Source organism: Triturus cristatus, chromosome 5_1, assembly GCF_964204655.1.
Source record: "Triturus cristatus chromosome 5_1, aTriCri1.1, whole genome shotgun sequence".
Lineage (NCBI taxonomy): Eukaryota > Metazoa > Chordata > Amphibia > Caudata > Salamandridae > Triturus > Triturus cristatus.
Genome location: NC_140587.1, coordinates 317,042,875 through 317,057,684, shown reverse-complemented (window position 1 = coordinate 317,057,684; position 14,810 = coordinate 317,042,875). Strand labels below are relative to the sequence as shown.

The window sequence follows — 14,810 nt, the reverse complement described above, 5'->3', positions numbered from 1 at the left end:
CCTATCCCAATGGCAGGCGTATAGTGATTTAATGGAGGAAAGCCTTTCTGCCAAGAAAACATCTGCTTCATTAGGAGTAAGGTGGAATGCAGTCAAGTGTCGTAGCTCATTCTCCAAGCATGGACATGAAGAGTGCAAAGCCCAGAGTGAAGGACCCTGCCCTACTGACGTGACAGAAGAGCCTCCCAAAGTGGCAGCCTAATTGGAGAACAGATGCTCATGCCCAGGGGGACACAAGCATAAACACTCTCCTTGCCCAAACCACGGCCACCAGGATTACTTGGGTTCGGTCATTCCTGATCTTTTCCAGAACTCAGGAAGGAGAAGTAGAGGTGGGAATGCATAATGGAGTCTCGAGCGCCACTCTGCACTGACTGAATCTCCAAGAGCATCGTCTTGGGATTTCCAGCATGCAAAATTACTGACATTGCATGTTCCACCGCAGAGGTTAAGAAATCAAGTCAGGGTTCTTCCCATTTGTGAAAGATACCCTGTGCCACCTCGGGGTTTAACTGCCAGTCATGATCTGCTAGGCTTCGCTGACTGAGTTGGTCTGCCCTGGGGTTTACAGATTTCACCAGGTGCGCTGCCCCCACTAGGAAAATCCCCTGGTGATCCAGCCACTTCCAGAGGAGTTGCAACTTCTGACACAGGGCCCAGGATCCCGCTGCCCCCCTGTTTGTTGCTCTATCACATGGCGGTTGTGTGGTCTGTGAGTACCGGCCCAGCCACCCTGGGATGGCGGGCAGGACAATGGCCTACAACTCCAGCAGCTTGAAGTGGAACTGGGCCTCTGCCAGAGACCAGACGCCTCTAATCTCCACCTCTCACAGATGAGCTCTCCAAAGAAGGGATCTGCCATTGACTCAACAGCAACGCAGAAGCCACCACTGCAGATCGTCTGCAGTCTCCTCTGCAATCAGGAAGTTGTTGGAGAGATCCCCTGGGGCTGTACCCACTGGGACTTCAAATCCCACTGCAGAGCCCACATATGTCATCTAGCATGCTTCACCAGCAGGATGCAGGAGTCCAGTAGTCATCCTTACTGAGACCCTGGACCAAGGTTAAAACATCAAGATCATAGCCTGAAATTACTGCGCTTTGGGGGAGGGGGGGGGGGGAGATGCACAACTGTACCTTGTCCAGAATAGCTCAGACAAACAGAAGCATCTGCGAGTAAGGTGTGACTTCGGCACACTGATAGTCCTAAGCCATTTCCCCCAGTTTTTAACATTGCCAGACAGACCCGTAAATAAATACAGATTTGGCCACCACCTAGGAAATCTTAAAGATTACTTCATATAGATCCCACACCCTTTTTCCTTAAAAATGCTCCCTTCTAAGGAAAGAGATTGCAGCATGCCTAGACCCTCAGAGGGTTGGGAAGAACTCGTTGATGAAGCATGTGAAAATTCAGTGAGTGAGAGTTCCTTTAAGAAAAGGTCTTTCCCCTATAGCCAGAAAACCCACCCTAGATGACTCGAGGCTGACTTTCTCTTGATTGTAATGACTAAACTAGCCAAGAAATGTGCTAAAGTCTGAAATCGGCTGTCTTTATGTAAGTGGGTCAAGCACATCATATCAGCCCTCAACACTACTTCCTCAACTGTCTTTCCAGATGTCAAAGGGATTAGGGGATTATCACTACAGGGTAGTATGGATGACTACACAAAGCCCGACCTGTTCACGAAACAACACTAAGCCTTGTTAATGGCTAAAATTGTGCGGACTTTAGAAGGAGGCCATCACAATCGCATGGCAAGAAAAGTTTGCATTATCCTCAAATCTGCAGCATCTTCAAAATCAAATGCATCTCCTCAGATACTGCACGTAGCATATAGAGGGGACGGGTGTGAAACCAAAATGCTGTAAAATTAGCCACAGCTGCATAAAAACAGAACTTGGGATCAAGGACTAAGACCCGATGTCTCTATGTCACCAGGTGAATTTTCGCTTGAATTATGGCAGCTAGACACAAGTAAGGGGAAGAGGAGGTTCGAATGCCTCCTTTCCAGTCCTTGGAAACTCTTTGTCTGCAAATAACTTTTTGTTTCATGGCAGAAAGCACAAAATGAACATTTTACATTTTTGTTTTTATGCACGCTGCACTTTATTGCTGGCATGCTAATATGGGAATATTGTACTACAGCTTGATGGTGGTTTTTACCCTAATATTGATTTGCTGTCAGTAAGAGTAGAATTTGGCAATTTGACAGCCATTTGACTGACTCCTACGGGTATGTGTGCAACGTTTATATCTTCGGCGGTGGAAAAGACTTTTGAACAGAGACAAGACATGGCACTGAGGAGACTGAAGGGCAGCCCATTCAGGGTGGAATTATGAGGAGGACTGAAATAATTATGGCCATCCTTGAACGAGATACTCAGTACTATAGTTTTTTGTCTACGCAAGACTAATATTGTATTGGCTCATTTGGGACTGTATAAATGAGGAATATAAAAAATTTGGATTATATGAGTGCAACAACATTCCAGCATGGCGGTCGAAATAACAGTATGTAAACTGTAATGGCAGTAGTCCTTCCTTGTTTGCCATGATGATATCATCCAATAGGATCAGTTCAAATGATTTTAAATGCATGTCATTTACTTTGCATTGTAGACTTCACGAGCATTGAGAAAGGCAAATCGCCGACACGCGTCTGCTCATCGAAAAAAATGTCTAATAAGACCCCGTGAGTGTTCAGTGTTTGTTTTGGAGAGAAATGTATGTGAGCCCACCTCACGATAAAGGATGCACCCACCTTGGAGTTCGGCAGTCTTGGCGGAACTCGTGTTGGGATATAAATATCTATATATCTTTATATACCTATATATAGATATAGATATATATATTTATATATACATATAGATATAGAGAGAACTGTGCAGCGGTCAGAAGGCTGATGTGCTGGGTACGCTCCCTCAACTGTCATTCAAACATTTAATGTCCCACCTCATTCTTTCAGTGATTTGAAAGCTTACCAAAATGAAGTTGATCATTTTATGATGCTGAACTGGGTGATACAGCTACTGAAAGGAAGAGACTAGGAACAGGACCAGTATGTTACCTGAAATGTCACTCTTATTTTGACTTCATAATCTTGTTGTTGTCATCAAGATGCCATGGGATAAGATATGACTTCCCAATCTCTACATTCCTGGAAAAGGCCCAGGTTTGTATTCTGCTTTGCAATCTTAAATTAAGGCAATATGTCACTGAACCATTAAGGCAATGAAGAACAGTGTATTTCTTTATCTGAAATTGAACTCCTTTATCATATGCCTGTTTACTACTTTACCAAAGAGCTTGTGGTGGAGTCCTGCCTATTCTCCGAGCCACATGCAACTATAAACATGGTGCTACCGACTTAGGCAAGGGGAATGGTGTACTGTTGGATATCCTGCACCCAACACTACATCATGTAGGTGTAAGAGAAAGAAGCATCTCAACAACTACAAGCGACCTGCAAAGAACATGATGCTATATATGGCAGGACAGAGAGAAGTGGTCATAATGAAAATATGACTGGACAAATCAGAGCATCTGCCAATGTGTGGGAAGAGGATTTGCAGAGAGATTTCAGTGCAGGTCTTGTTATGGAATTAGCATTAGCAGTACAGGGCTGACCGAGATTAGAGGGACAAGAAGCGAAAAGGTGATAGGAGCAGATATTCACGGTGAAACAGTATTAGTGGAGTAAGGGAGAGCCACATGGTAGGCATCTTGCATCAGTAACCTCTCCATCAGCACCTCATCAAACAGCTACATAGTAGTACTGTTGCAAAGTAACTGCTGGCAGTATTGGAGAAGGGGTCAGAACTAGAAGGGAAGTCTATAAAGGAAGGAAATAAACTTCTGCGGAGTCAGTGAGAATTGAAAATACAAATTACAAAATGAAAAATAAATAAAGGAAGTAGACACTTGCTTACCACCTGGACTATATAAGTAAAGCATAGAAAGACAACAGTTGCACTCTCAAGCAGAGTCTTCCCCTAGTTAACTGGGGAACAATATCAATCTCTCATTTCAAAACACATTTTATAAACTCATTGTGGGTTGAAAGAGTTTGAGGCAGAACAAGTAACCTGAATGTAAGAACTTGTGAGATTGACAAATAGCCTCAGGCAACCCTAGGGTAATGAGTAAGGGCATTAATTTAAACATGAAATCGAATAAACAACTGGTTGCAAGATCAGAGCACTTGAGAATTCGAATTCAAGGATAGTCCTGGGATTTCCAGCCCAAATGAAAGGCGAGGTTACCACATTATTTAAGACAAAGTAGGTTATGGGGTGGCTACGCCATGATTGTCAAGGGGATCCCAATATATGGGTTTAGATACTATAGAATTAAATACAAGAAAGGTGAAACTGCCAATAAAAATGGAGCTGGATAGCGAGTCACAGCATTCAGGGACCCAGAAAGAATTTTAGCCAACAGAAATTGAAACATGATACGAGGGACAGATATGGTATGGAAATAAATGACAAAGCAAGAACAGGATATAACAAATTATGGTGGGCTCAATTTATTTTGATCATTTTTTAAAATCTTTAAATACATTTTTTTAAATAGATTTAATTAGACAAAATATATAAAACAAGTTTGTAAACTAAAAGCCTTTTAGTTACCATCAAAAGAAAAGTAAACAAAATATACAGTCTTCATAGTTTTTGTAATATTTGCAATTAAACTGCACTTTTAGTCATCAATACTTGGACCCACATGTAGTGTAACTGATAATTATATTGGCGATGGGTACTCCGACAAGAAGAAAATCCTACAAAATTGGAAACTAGATTGAGGAGCGGTCAGTGAGAATGAGAGGCATAAAGAACAAATGAAAGGATGGTAACTTTTTATAACATACAATATAAAATAAAAACAGATAAACAGGTTTCAGATGCATTCCAAAGAGGGCTCCAAACCTGGATTTTTTTTTTGTCACCGCTAGGTAAACAGAATAATCTATGTGAAGTTTCTAAACCTTTTTTGATAAACTCAACATTTAAACTCAACAATATGGTCATCAATTAAGTGGAAAGCTAGTACACTGGACGTGATTTTTAATGAGATGATTTAAGCAGTAGATGCAAGTGACTCCTACGATAATGAGGATAGACAAAAAATGTACCAATCTAGAAAAAAGGAAATGAAAAGTGAGCTCATTTATTATTAAAACTGCCCTCATGGTAGTTTCTAATCAATGAAGATTTAATTTTGCATCCTGAACTAATCTTTATTAGCTTTGTAGAATTTTCAAGATTGGAAGGATCTCTCGTGATATTGCTATTGATATCCAATTTGTTTCTAACACGCAGGTAATTTTTTAAAACACACTTCGAATCAATCAAGTGGTCTTACCCATCGCCCTCAAATACTAGAGATTTTTAAATTACTCTAACGCATGCCTTTTAAATAAAATAGAAGACTAAGTTCAATGAATGGTTTAAGGGGATGGATTACTGTAAAAGGGCAGAAGAGGTGCAATGTAAAAGTGGGGGTGGTATAACGGCTTTATGTTGAGACTACTTTTAGGGCATGTTACCTTGATGTTTGTACATACCTAGCCAGAGGGGACATACATGAACTGCATCAAGTCTGATCATGAACCAACTTCCAAATATACTGCTAAACCATGCTTCACTGTCTGTATGTCATGTTCTCACATTAGAAAACAATAAAAAGACAGTTATAATATTTTTTTTAAATAGAAGTTCCACTATTACATTTTTCAACTGAACCCCTTGCATGTCCGTAGCCAGACACCTCTGTCATGAATGTATAACTCGATAAGTACAAAAATGAGACTATGTTCTCACCAACCTGAAAATACTCATTGAAGCATAAGCAGCTACATCGACGTAAGCTTCATCTATGAAGACAGTCTTAAAACAGGAGTATGGGTAGCGACAGGTGAGAATCTCCTCATAAAATTCAAATACCTCATGGAGGTAGGAAGTTGTATGCTTCAAAAGAGGCAGAAGCTGTGGTAAGCAAAAATGAGTAACCTAAAACGAAAAGTAATAATACATTAGTAAAACAATGCCTGCAATCGCTACAGAAATTATTGAAGTGGGAAGATACACGCGTACCAAAGAAGCACAACCCAAAAAGAATTACAAATGTATTTATTTGTAGAGCATTAAACACTGATGTGAGACAGTTTCTAAGCATTATATCAAACAAGATATTTAAATAGAGTATACAATGAGGTAGAAGATAGGCAGGTGTAGAGTTAAAGGTAATTGTCAAATGACCGCATAGACTTTGGAGCAGAGAGTAAAACTACAAAAACATAAGTGAAAATACCATTTAGAATGATATTGCCCATGCAACATCTCTCCTTATAACTGGGACAGATTTGAAACCATACACAGAGAGCCACCCAAGTAAGTGTACTACATAATTTACTAGAGAATTTTTTTCCAAATATTGTTGTGTCAACACTGGATGATAGTTCATCGATAATAAAGTATGCCTTGATTATAGGGTAATGTTACTCACTTGTATTTCTAGTTCTGCATTATAGGATTCTTTATCAAAGTCATAAACAGAGAACATTTTTGCTTGCATGTGGTGACCGGGAACATTTCAATTCCAAACGTAGAATATGTATTCATGGAAGGTGAAAAACGGTAATTTCCCAAATGCAAGCAAAAGTCTCCACAGCCCAAGCAGGATCGATTTTTCCCCAAAACCTTTAATTGTTATTTTAAATGATACATATGGGAATGTTTCAACATGTTTCTACCAAAAGAAAGCCTAAGTTCATAGATCAAAGAATGCACAGCAAAGAAAATACCCTAATAGTCTAAATGCCCAAACAACTGAAAATATGCATTGTTCCTTCCCCGGCAGCTTCCATTGCCCAGCATGTCTTGTTCTGGCACTGGCCTCATAGGCTTAGCTTTTTAGGTCTAGCCTAGCACAGCGCACATGCGCTGCCAGGCTCGACCTTAAGTAAGGGCTTTCAGAAATCCACCACACGCTCGCGCGTGTGCTTGTAGTTTTGCCCCAGGATATTGGCCCTTGCGTGCGTCTTTTTAACAAAGACAGCACGCAGTTGGCCAAAGCCTCTTTTTGTCCCACCCATGTGCACGCCCACGGCCTAATGCTTGCGGTTACGCGCAGCATATGTTTCTAATTATCATGCCCAGACTCGGGCGCAATAATTGGAAACATATGCTGCTGCTCGCAACCGCGCGCGCACACCAGCAGCTCCCGCATCTCGGTTCGCCCCTCACTGTATGGCCTGGTGCTCGCTCTCGCGTGCACGGGCTTGTTGATTTTCCTTTCTGCAGTTACTTCTAAATCTTGCCTCCGTATCCCCTGACCTTTCCCTGCACTCATACCCTATTTTTGCCCGCTTCCCCCTCACACTTCCCCGTATGCAGCATTTGCTCCTGTCTACTCTTTCCCCATAATAGTGTACGTCTCCCCTTCCTCTTCCCTCATTTCTGCCTCTATTTTTAGGTCTCGGGACCATCCGGTCGGCAGACCGGAAGTCCGGAGATTTAATGACTTGGGAGAAGAGGGGCTTGAACCCGCCCCTCTTCTGCCCTGTTCTCCATTGGCTGGCCTCGTAAATGCTGGCCAGCCATTGGAGAAGAGGTCCCGTCACTCCAATCATGCCCCGTCCTTTTCGGATCGGGGGGCGTGTTTTTTGCGAAAAGTCTCAGGGAGGAGACAACAGCAAAACACGCCCCCGAATCCGAAAAGGAGGCAAGGGAGCTGTGTAACCCCCGCAGGTAGGCGGCTGTCTTCACGAAGGGCCGGGCTCCGATGTGCCTGCTCCGGCGTAGAGTCCCGGCCGATCACGCAGGAAAGCCGAGCTCATTCGGATCCCAAAGTACGAAGCAGCACCCAAGGGTCCTCGTTTGGGTAAGGGGATCCCCAGGCAGCAGGGAATCCCGCTGGAGTTAACGGGCCGGATGGGAGAAGCAAGATCACGAGTCCGCCATCTTATCGGGCTTAGCGCCCCCTCGGGCAGTAGCTTTATATAGTAATTTAGCCCTAAATACTTTTAATAGGTCACAGAAAATAACCGCTGCTTTACAAAGTAGCACACAACTAACCCAACTCTGCGTGTTACAGTGTATCTACACACAGTCATGACCTGCCACCCGCCTGTGATACATGTATCGCCGGACCCCTTCAGTCGAAAAAGAGATACAGTTGCATCTGGCGGCTGCGGGTTCTGTAGGGGGCCTCCAGACATGCGCTGCTACACTTTATTTATAAAAGCACAAATGTGCCGTCCGGGGGCCCATGGCCGGGGGCGGATGTGCGTGTTTTCGATACACTTGGCTCCCTTGGGAACAGACTGCTCTAGCCGGGCTTTGAATGTTTTTTGTTTTCCTTGCATCGCCCTTGAAGTGGGGAGCAAACCGATGCAGCGTGCTTATCGGCATGGAACGGATGTGCCCGCTCATGCCAGGACTGTATCAAGTATTGTAGCGCTGCTTGGATTCGAACACCTCTCCTGCCCCCCTGGCCCGGGTAATCAGCCTCCCACTGTCTGGTTTCTCGGCCTCACCCCTTCACAGTCTAGATTCCTTCTCTGCTCGCCCCTTCAGTCCCTTCATCAACTTCACCACACTCCCCCAGGCTCTGTTTGCGCATCAGTGTTGTTATCACAGAAAGGTGTGTCTGGTTTACACTCTCCCTTTTTCTCCTCTCTTCACTCCCTCCTTCTCTCGCCAACTCCTTTCTTTCTTTACTACCCTGGTTCTTTTTTGCACACTCCCATTCTCTCCTCTCTTTATCACCCCTTCACATCTTAAATTATTTTCCCTGCTCTATCCACTGTACCTTTATAGTACCCTTTCCACACGACGGTCTTCATTAGGCCTTTATGTCTTAAACTCTTGCTTCTCTCCTATCTGCACTGCCCTTTCATCTCGTTCTCTCTCTCCTACTGTCTTCGCTGCCCATTCCTCGTGTCCTGCCTCCTCGTTTCTCTTTCCTCCTTCTCACCGTATTCTCACCCTTCTCCACTGCCTCTTTGTCTATTGAACGCTCTTTGTCTACCCACTGACCTTTATCTCATACTCTCCCTTTCTAGTATCTCTTCTCTGCCAATTGTCTTTTCACCCTCCCTTCACAATTCTTCTCACTGCACGTTTTCCTTCCCTTCTGTCTTTATGACGCCCTTTTCTGTAGAACTTTTTCTTGCTTCTCTATTCGCAGCCTCCTTTCTGTCGTCCACTCTTCTCTTCTCACTGCCAATGTTTCTCTTATATTCTCCCCTGCTCTCCCTTCTTCACTGCTCGTCCTCTCTCTTCTTCTCACTGCCAATGATTCTCTTATATTCTCCCCTGCTATCCCTTCTTCACTGCATCTTTGCTCCGCTCTTTCCAACCCCTTCCTTCCTCCACTCACCTCTTCTCTTTTCACTCCCCCTTTTTAGGTCTCGGGACCATCCGGTCGGCAGACCGGAAGTCCGGAGATTTAATGACTTGGGAGAAGAGGGGCTTGAACCCGCCCCTCTTCTGCCCTGTTCTCCATTGGCTGGCCTCGTAAATGCTGGCCAGCCATTAAAGAAGAGGTCCCGTCACTCCAATCATGCCCCGTCCTTTTCGGATCGGGGGGCGTGTTTTTTGCGAAAAGTCTCAGGGAGGAGACAACAGCAAAACACGCCCCCGAATCCGAAAAGGAGGCTGCCTTTCTCCGAGGCATGCTCTGCCTCGGAGAAAGGCAGTGGCGTGCCTTTTGCTCTGCCCCAACAGAGCCGGTGTCCTGACCTTACGAAGGGACAGCTGCTTCGCCAGGGAGCAGATCTGCGCTGCAATTCGGCCCATAGCGCCATGAAGCCCCGTGAGGTGTGTGCGCGTGGCAGAGATGGACACGTGCAGAGTTGGCCCTGTGGGAGCACTCATTTACAGTTACTGGCGGGTGGGCAAAAAGATGGATGAATGAATAGACTATGTAGAGCAGATGATATCCCTTGTGTAAACTAGAAAACACAAGCATTGACAATCGACAACACATTTGTCTTTAGAGCGCGAGAGAACGCAAAGTGCATTTAAGCATCAGTATTTCGGGTTTCACCACAGTCCTCATGGAGCGCGGCAGGCTCCCGGGCACCCCCGGCTGGGCTGTGGGCTGTGCAGCCAGTGCGGGGGCGCCTCTGACCATAGCAGGGCACACTTGTAATTTGTACCTCATGTATCAGTACTGTTCCTATTGTGAAGCGCTCTGACACCTTCGGGTAAAGTCCGCGCTATACAAAAACGCATAAAATAATTTTTAAAAAAGATGAAAAAAAACCGCCCCAGAGTGCGGGAAGAGCACGCCCTGATGACGGGCAGTGTCCCTGGGGCAGCACCGAGCCAGCCCCCGGCCCAGTTCACACCGGGGTGTGCAACACGGTGCCGTGGTGAGTGAGCCACCTGGGAACACAACCCCCCCCCGGCCCCACCTCCCCCCACCCCCCGGGCACAGCTCACACCGGGGTTTCCTGAATTTAAACTCCATTTGTGCAATATTGTGCCATTGGCAGGTAGCCACACGGGGAACGCCCCGCCCCAGAGGCGGGCAGACCGGTTCCTGGGCCCTCGGCGTGACCCAGCTTCCTTCAGAATACCCATCATTACATCACCGGTGGAATAAACAACCCGGAAGGAGCTGCAGATTCATAGTGCCCTCAGTGAATGGGAGGGGCGGGGCTTACCCTGACCCTGTGGGCACACACTGCCAGTCTGGCCTCGCCCCGCACCCATCCGTAGCAGGAAGTGCAAGGCTCACCCTGACCCTCTGGAGTCTGGGCACACTCTGCCAGCCAGGCCTCGCCCCTCACGGCCTCCCCTATCACTGGCAGGAGGGGTAGGGCTCCCCGTCCTGGACGGAGGGGCGTCGGGCTGAACCTGACCCTCTGGGCTCACTGCCAGTTAGGTCTCGCTACGCGCCCATCACTAGCAGGACGGGGACAGGAGGGGCAGAGCTTGCCCTGATCCTCTGGGTATTCACTGCCAGTCTGGCCTCGCCCCGCACCCATCACTAGCAGGAGGGGAAGGGCTCCCGGTCCTGGACTGAGGGGCGCCGGGCTCACCCTGACCCTCTGAGCACACACTGCCAGTCTGGCCTCACCCCGCACCCATCCGTAGCAGGAGGGGCAAGGCTCACCCTGATCCTCTGGGCACACACTGCCAGCCTGGCCTCGCCCCGCACCCATCACCAGCCGAACGGGGGTAGGAGGGGCACTCTGCACTCCAGAGTTTCCCGGAAGTAGTGTGCAGCCGAAATCCAGCCGGAAGATTATATACTCTGCTGAGCCCCAAGACTTGGAGAGTGCTGAGGAACCCTTCAAATATTTATTTATGTGTATATATGAGGCAGATCTTACCATACATGCCAGCATGTGGGAAGAGGAAAGGGGGATATTTAAAAAACATCATCCTGAGAATGTCTTTCTCCCATTGACTTCTATTGTGGCTGCACGGGGTCTATAGGCGTGTATGGGATTTGCAAGTCTGCTGCTGCGGGATGGAATAGCAGAGATTGAAACTGAAGTTTTTTCCACACCTGTCAAGAGCGCATAGAAATCGCTGTGCCAGGCAGAGGGCGCGTGGCATAAGTGTTGTGCACTGGCCTGCAGGATCAGGTTCCTGGCAGTGCATACTCCGAGTAACACGAGGCCAGCCCCTCCCATCTGAAGCAACCCGAGCAGTCGGGTTTGGGCCTGTAGGAATCGGAGGCGGGAGGCTAGCCTTGACATCGGTACTTTCCCGCCGGAACCGGGAGGGTTCGATGTATGCATTACCCAAAGAGCCTAGACCGCTCTACAGTAGACATGTTTGTTACATGGAAGTTACAATATTACAAAGGAATCATTACAGAAAACAGTACAAGAGGTGTGTCCAGGAGTGACCAGGGTGAGCCGAGTATGTCTGCACCAGCATTTGGTAACAAATAATGTCTTAGCTAAAAGCAGGGAGTAAGTGTGATCGCAGTGTCACGCGCGATCACACTTACATTCCATTCCATTAAAGAGCAGCAGAAAGGCTCCTTTCTGCTCGTCCACGTCCATCTCAATGTCGAACGTGAACTTCTCCACTCCGGCGATGAGTTCCTGCATCCGTGATCCGAATGGACAAGCAGAGTCGGTGACAACACCATGCAAGGTGCAAGCTGGCAGGCGGCCTATCTCCCCTCAGGCATAGGCCACGTGACCCAGACACAAGTCACCACAAAGCACCTCCCTTCCTGCTCGTACCTGTGCGATGGTTACTGTTACATCCTTAGAATTTAGATAAACACTTTTGTCCCCTTTGAGAACAGCAATTCTACTTAAATTCCAAACTTTATTATTGGTAAGTTTAACTGAGTTCTTAAGTACCTCTTTTATTTTAAAAGGTCCCATAAATTACCATCTTTAATGGGCTGCAGCTGACCGGCTGTGCGCATACGTAGGATTATACTCTACCAAATTAAATTACATATAATTAAACCCGCATGTCATCGCACTCAAGATGTCCACTCTCCGGTTCCAAATGTTTGTAGTGAGCTCGGGCTTTAACTCACATCACTCTGCTACTTCTGTTCCTAATCAGAGCTGGCAAACATGCCGCTGTCAGTGCCAGAATACCCAGGAACATTTCCTAATTCCATGCATGGATAATACATCTAGCTCTTGTCCTTTTCTTTGCATGCTGGTATTAGTAGTTATGTATAGCTCAGCATCCACTGAGCACTACAAGTCCCACAATGCAAAGAGAAAACCGGGACAGGCCGTGGAGGCAGCTCGACGTGTCTTTTCTGTTCGCACTTGCCCCTAAGCAGGAAGGTGGAATAGGCCTACACTTGTTAAGAGAATTAGCAGAGCACATTGGCCTTTCATTATCGCAAAACTCAAGATTTCTGTGAGCTCGACTACTAAGTGGAATGCGGTACGGTCAAGACAATTTGAGTTTATCAGATGATTGATTATGTGCCAAGCGCAACAGCCTATCTTCGTTCCTTTCACAAATGAATACGTCATGGGCCTTGTGGTTTGCTTTAATGCGCGTGCTCTGCATGTATGCAATCATCAGAAACAAACAGAGAAGCCTAAGGCTGAAAAATGGTGTCCCGGTACACGCGCACGTAAATAACGTGGGCAGAGTGAACACTGCTGAGCGGGGAGGAGGAGTAAAGGGGAGCAAGCGATGTAACCCAAGACTACAACTCCCAGAATGCATCGTTTGATTATACGCACACAATAACACGCAAAACAAGCCCCAGCAGGCTCAATCTATAAGCAGCTGTTATTTGTTTGGTTTTTTACACTTGCCTTATGTCTTTACAAACATGTAAGCCTACACATACAAACTTTTTGCGTTACGTGTATTTGCGATAACAAAAAAACACAATAGATATCACCTTCAAGACCTTATTAATCTTTAGACATGCAACACTTTATATTACTGCACGTAAGAATATCTACCGGATAACTAACCACTTACAAAATACCAAAAGCGAGACCTATTGGCTATGTCAATGCTTGTTCTCTTTGGAAAGCATGCCAAACTGTAATTTTGATTGACTACATATTTGCAGTTCAAATTTAGAAGGATCAGGGAGGTGGGAGGGATGTTACATGAAGATTGCTACAATGCAGAACTAAGATTATAAGTAACATTTCCTACTGTAACTACAATGTTCACAGTCATAGAACAAAATAGTAAACTCATCCAAAAAAACACAAGGGTTCTAATCTTCAATGGCAAAGTTATCAAGAGAGGAGCAGAACCCTATTGAAAGATATTCCTAGGGCAGCTTGATCAACTATAGTATCTGACGTAGAGTCTGCATGTAGACAATGCTTGATAAAAAATAAAAATAGTCGTTCATGTATCTGCTCTACAAATATCTTGAACTGGGACGATTCTTAACAAAGCAGCAGTAGCCATTGTGTGACGTGCTTAAATGGACACAAGCTGAATGGTCAACGCTACTTGCCCAGTGCAGGAGAAATATTAAGGGCCCGCCAACAGACGCAGAATACACAATTTTGCAGGATTTAGAAGCCAGATCGGTTGTGAGACCACCTTGAATGAGTCATTCAAATGACCAAACAAAGCATTTAGGACTATGAAATCAAACTAATGGTAAGACAGATGTCCTGATACCATGGCAGAGTGACAAAAGTGATAAATGGTTAGCTGCATAAGAGCTGGTTATGGTATTTTATTTCTGTAATATTGTACAGTACCAAAGAACATAAAAACGTTTATAAACGGAGAATAATATCACGTGGCAGATAATAGCATGCCGGGACTAGTACCAGCCGGGATCCCATAATTGTAAAAGATCCAGCCAACTATGGTTGTAAGGACTAGGTTACGACTGTTAAAATATAAAAAATCAATAAAGATCAATTTAGAAAAGCAGCAGTAGCCATTTTCCTTATGCAGAAGGAGCTTTTGGTTTATCAGAAAGAAGCTAATTGGGTAGTTGATAGCAAAAGGAAATGAAATACAAGAGACCATCCATCAGGAAATGGATTGCGTGGAGGAAATAAAACCAGTCTGCGGTGGTCCACAGTTAAATAAAAGCTTGTTAGATTTCCTTAGTTACATTTAATTAAACCTCTAAAAGTCTCCTCACATTAAAGAATATAAGGACCGTTCTGCGTGATATGTGGGAATACTGAAGAAAACTGGCATAGATATAGGTCGACTGATGTTGGCTAGGAGCGTAAATCTTATTTAATCCCTCCGAAACCCATTTATGGCCAGGATTGGGAATACCAATCCTTGATCAGGGCCTTTCCTGTATGCCCTATTGTGGAGGGATGGATGGAAATAATCCTTAGGAGCCTTGT

At 45.4% G+C, this 14,810-nt stretch overlaps 1 protein-coding gene across 2 annotated transcripts in view; it reads right to left on the bottom strand.

Annotated features, from left to right (window-relative positions):
- Positions 1-14,810, bottom strand: part of TAF2 (TATA-box binding protein associated factor 2) — a 948,796-nt gene that overhangs the window by 792,931 nt on the left and 141,055 nt on the right. For both annotated transcript variants that reach the window (XM_085605048.1, XM_085605049.1), the window contains exon 7: positions 5,831-6,015. In XM_085605048.1, coding sequence (XP_085461174.1) covers positions 5,831-6,015 — 185 coding nt within the window. The remainder of the gene's footprint in view (positions 1-5,830; positions 6,016-14,810) is intronic.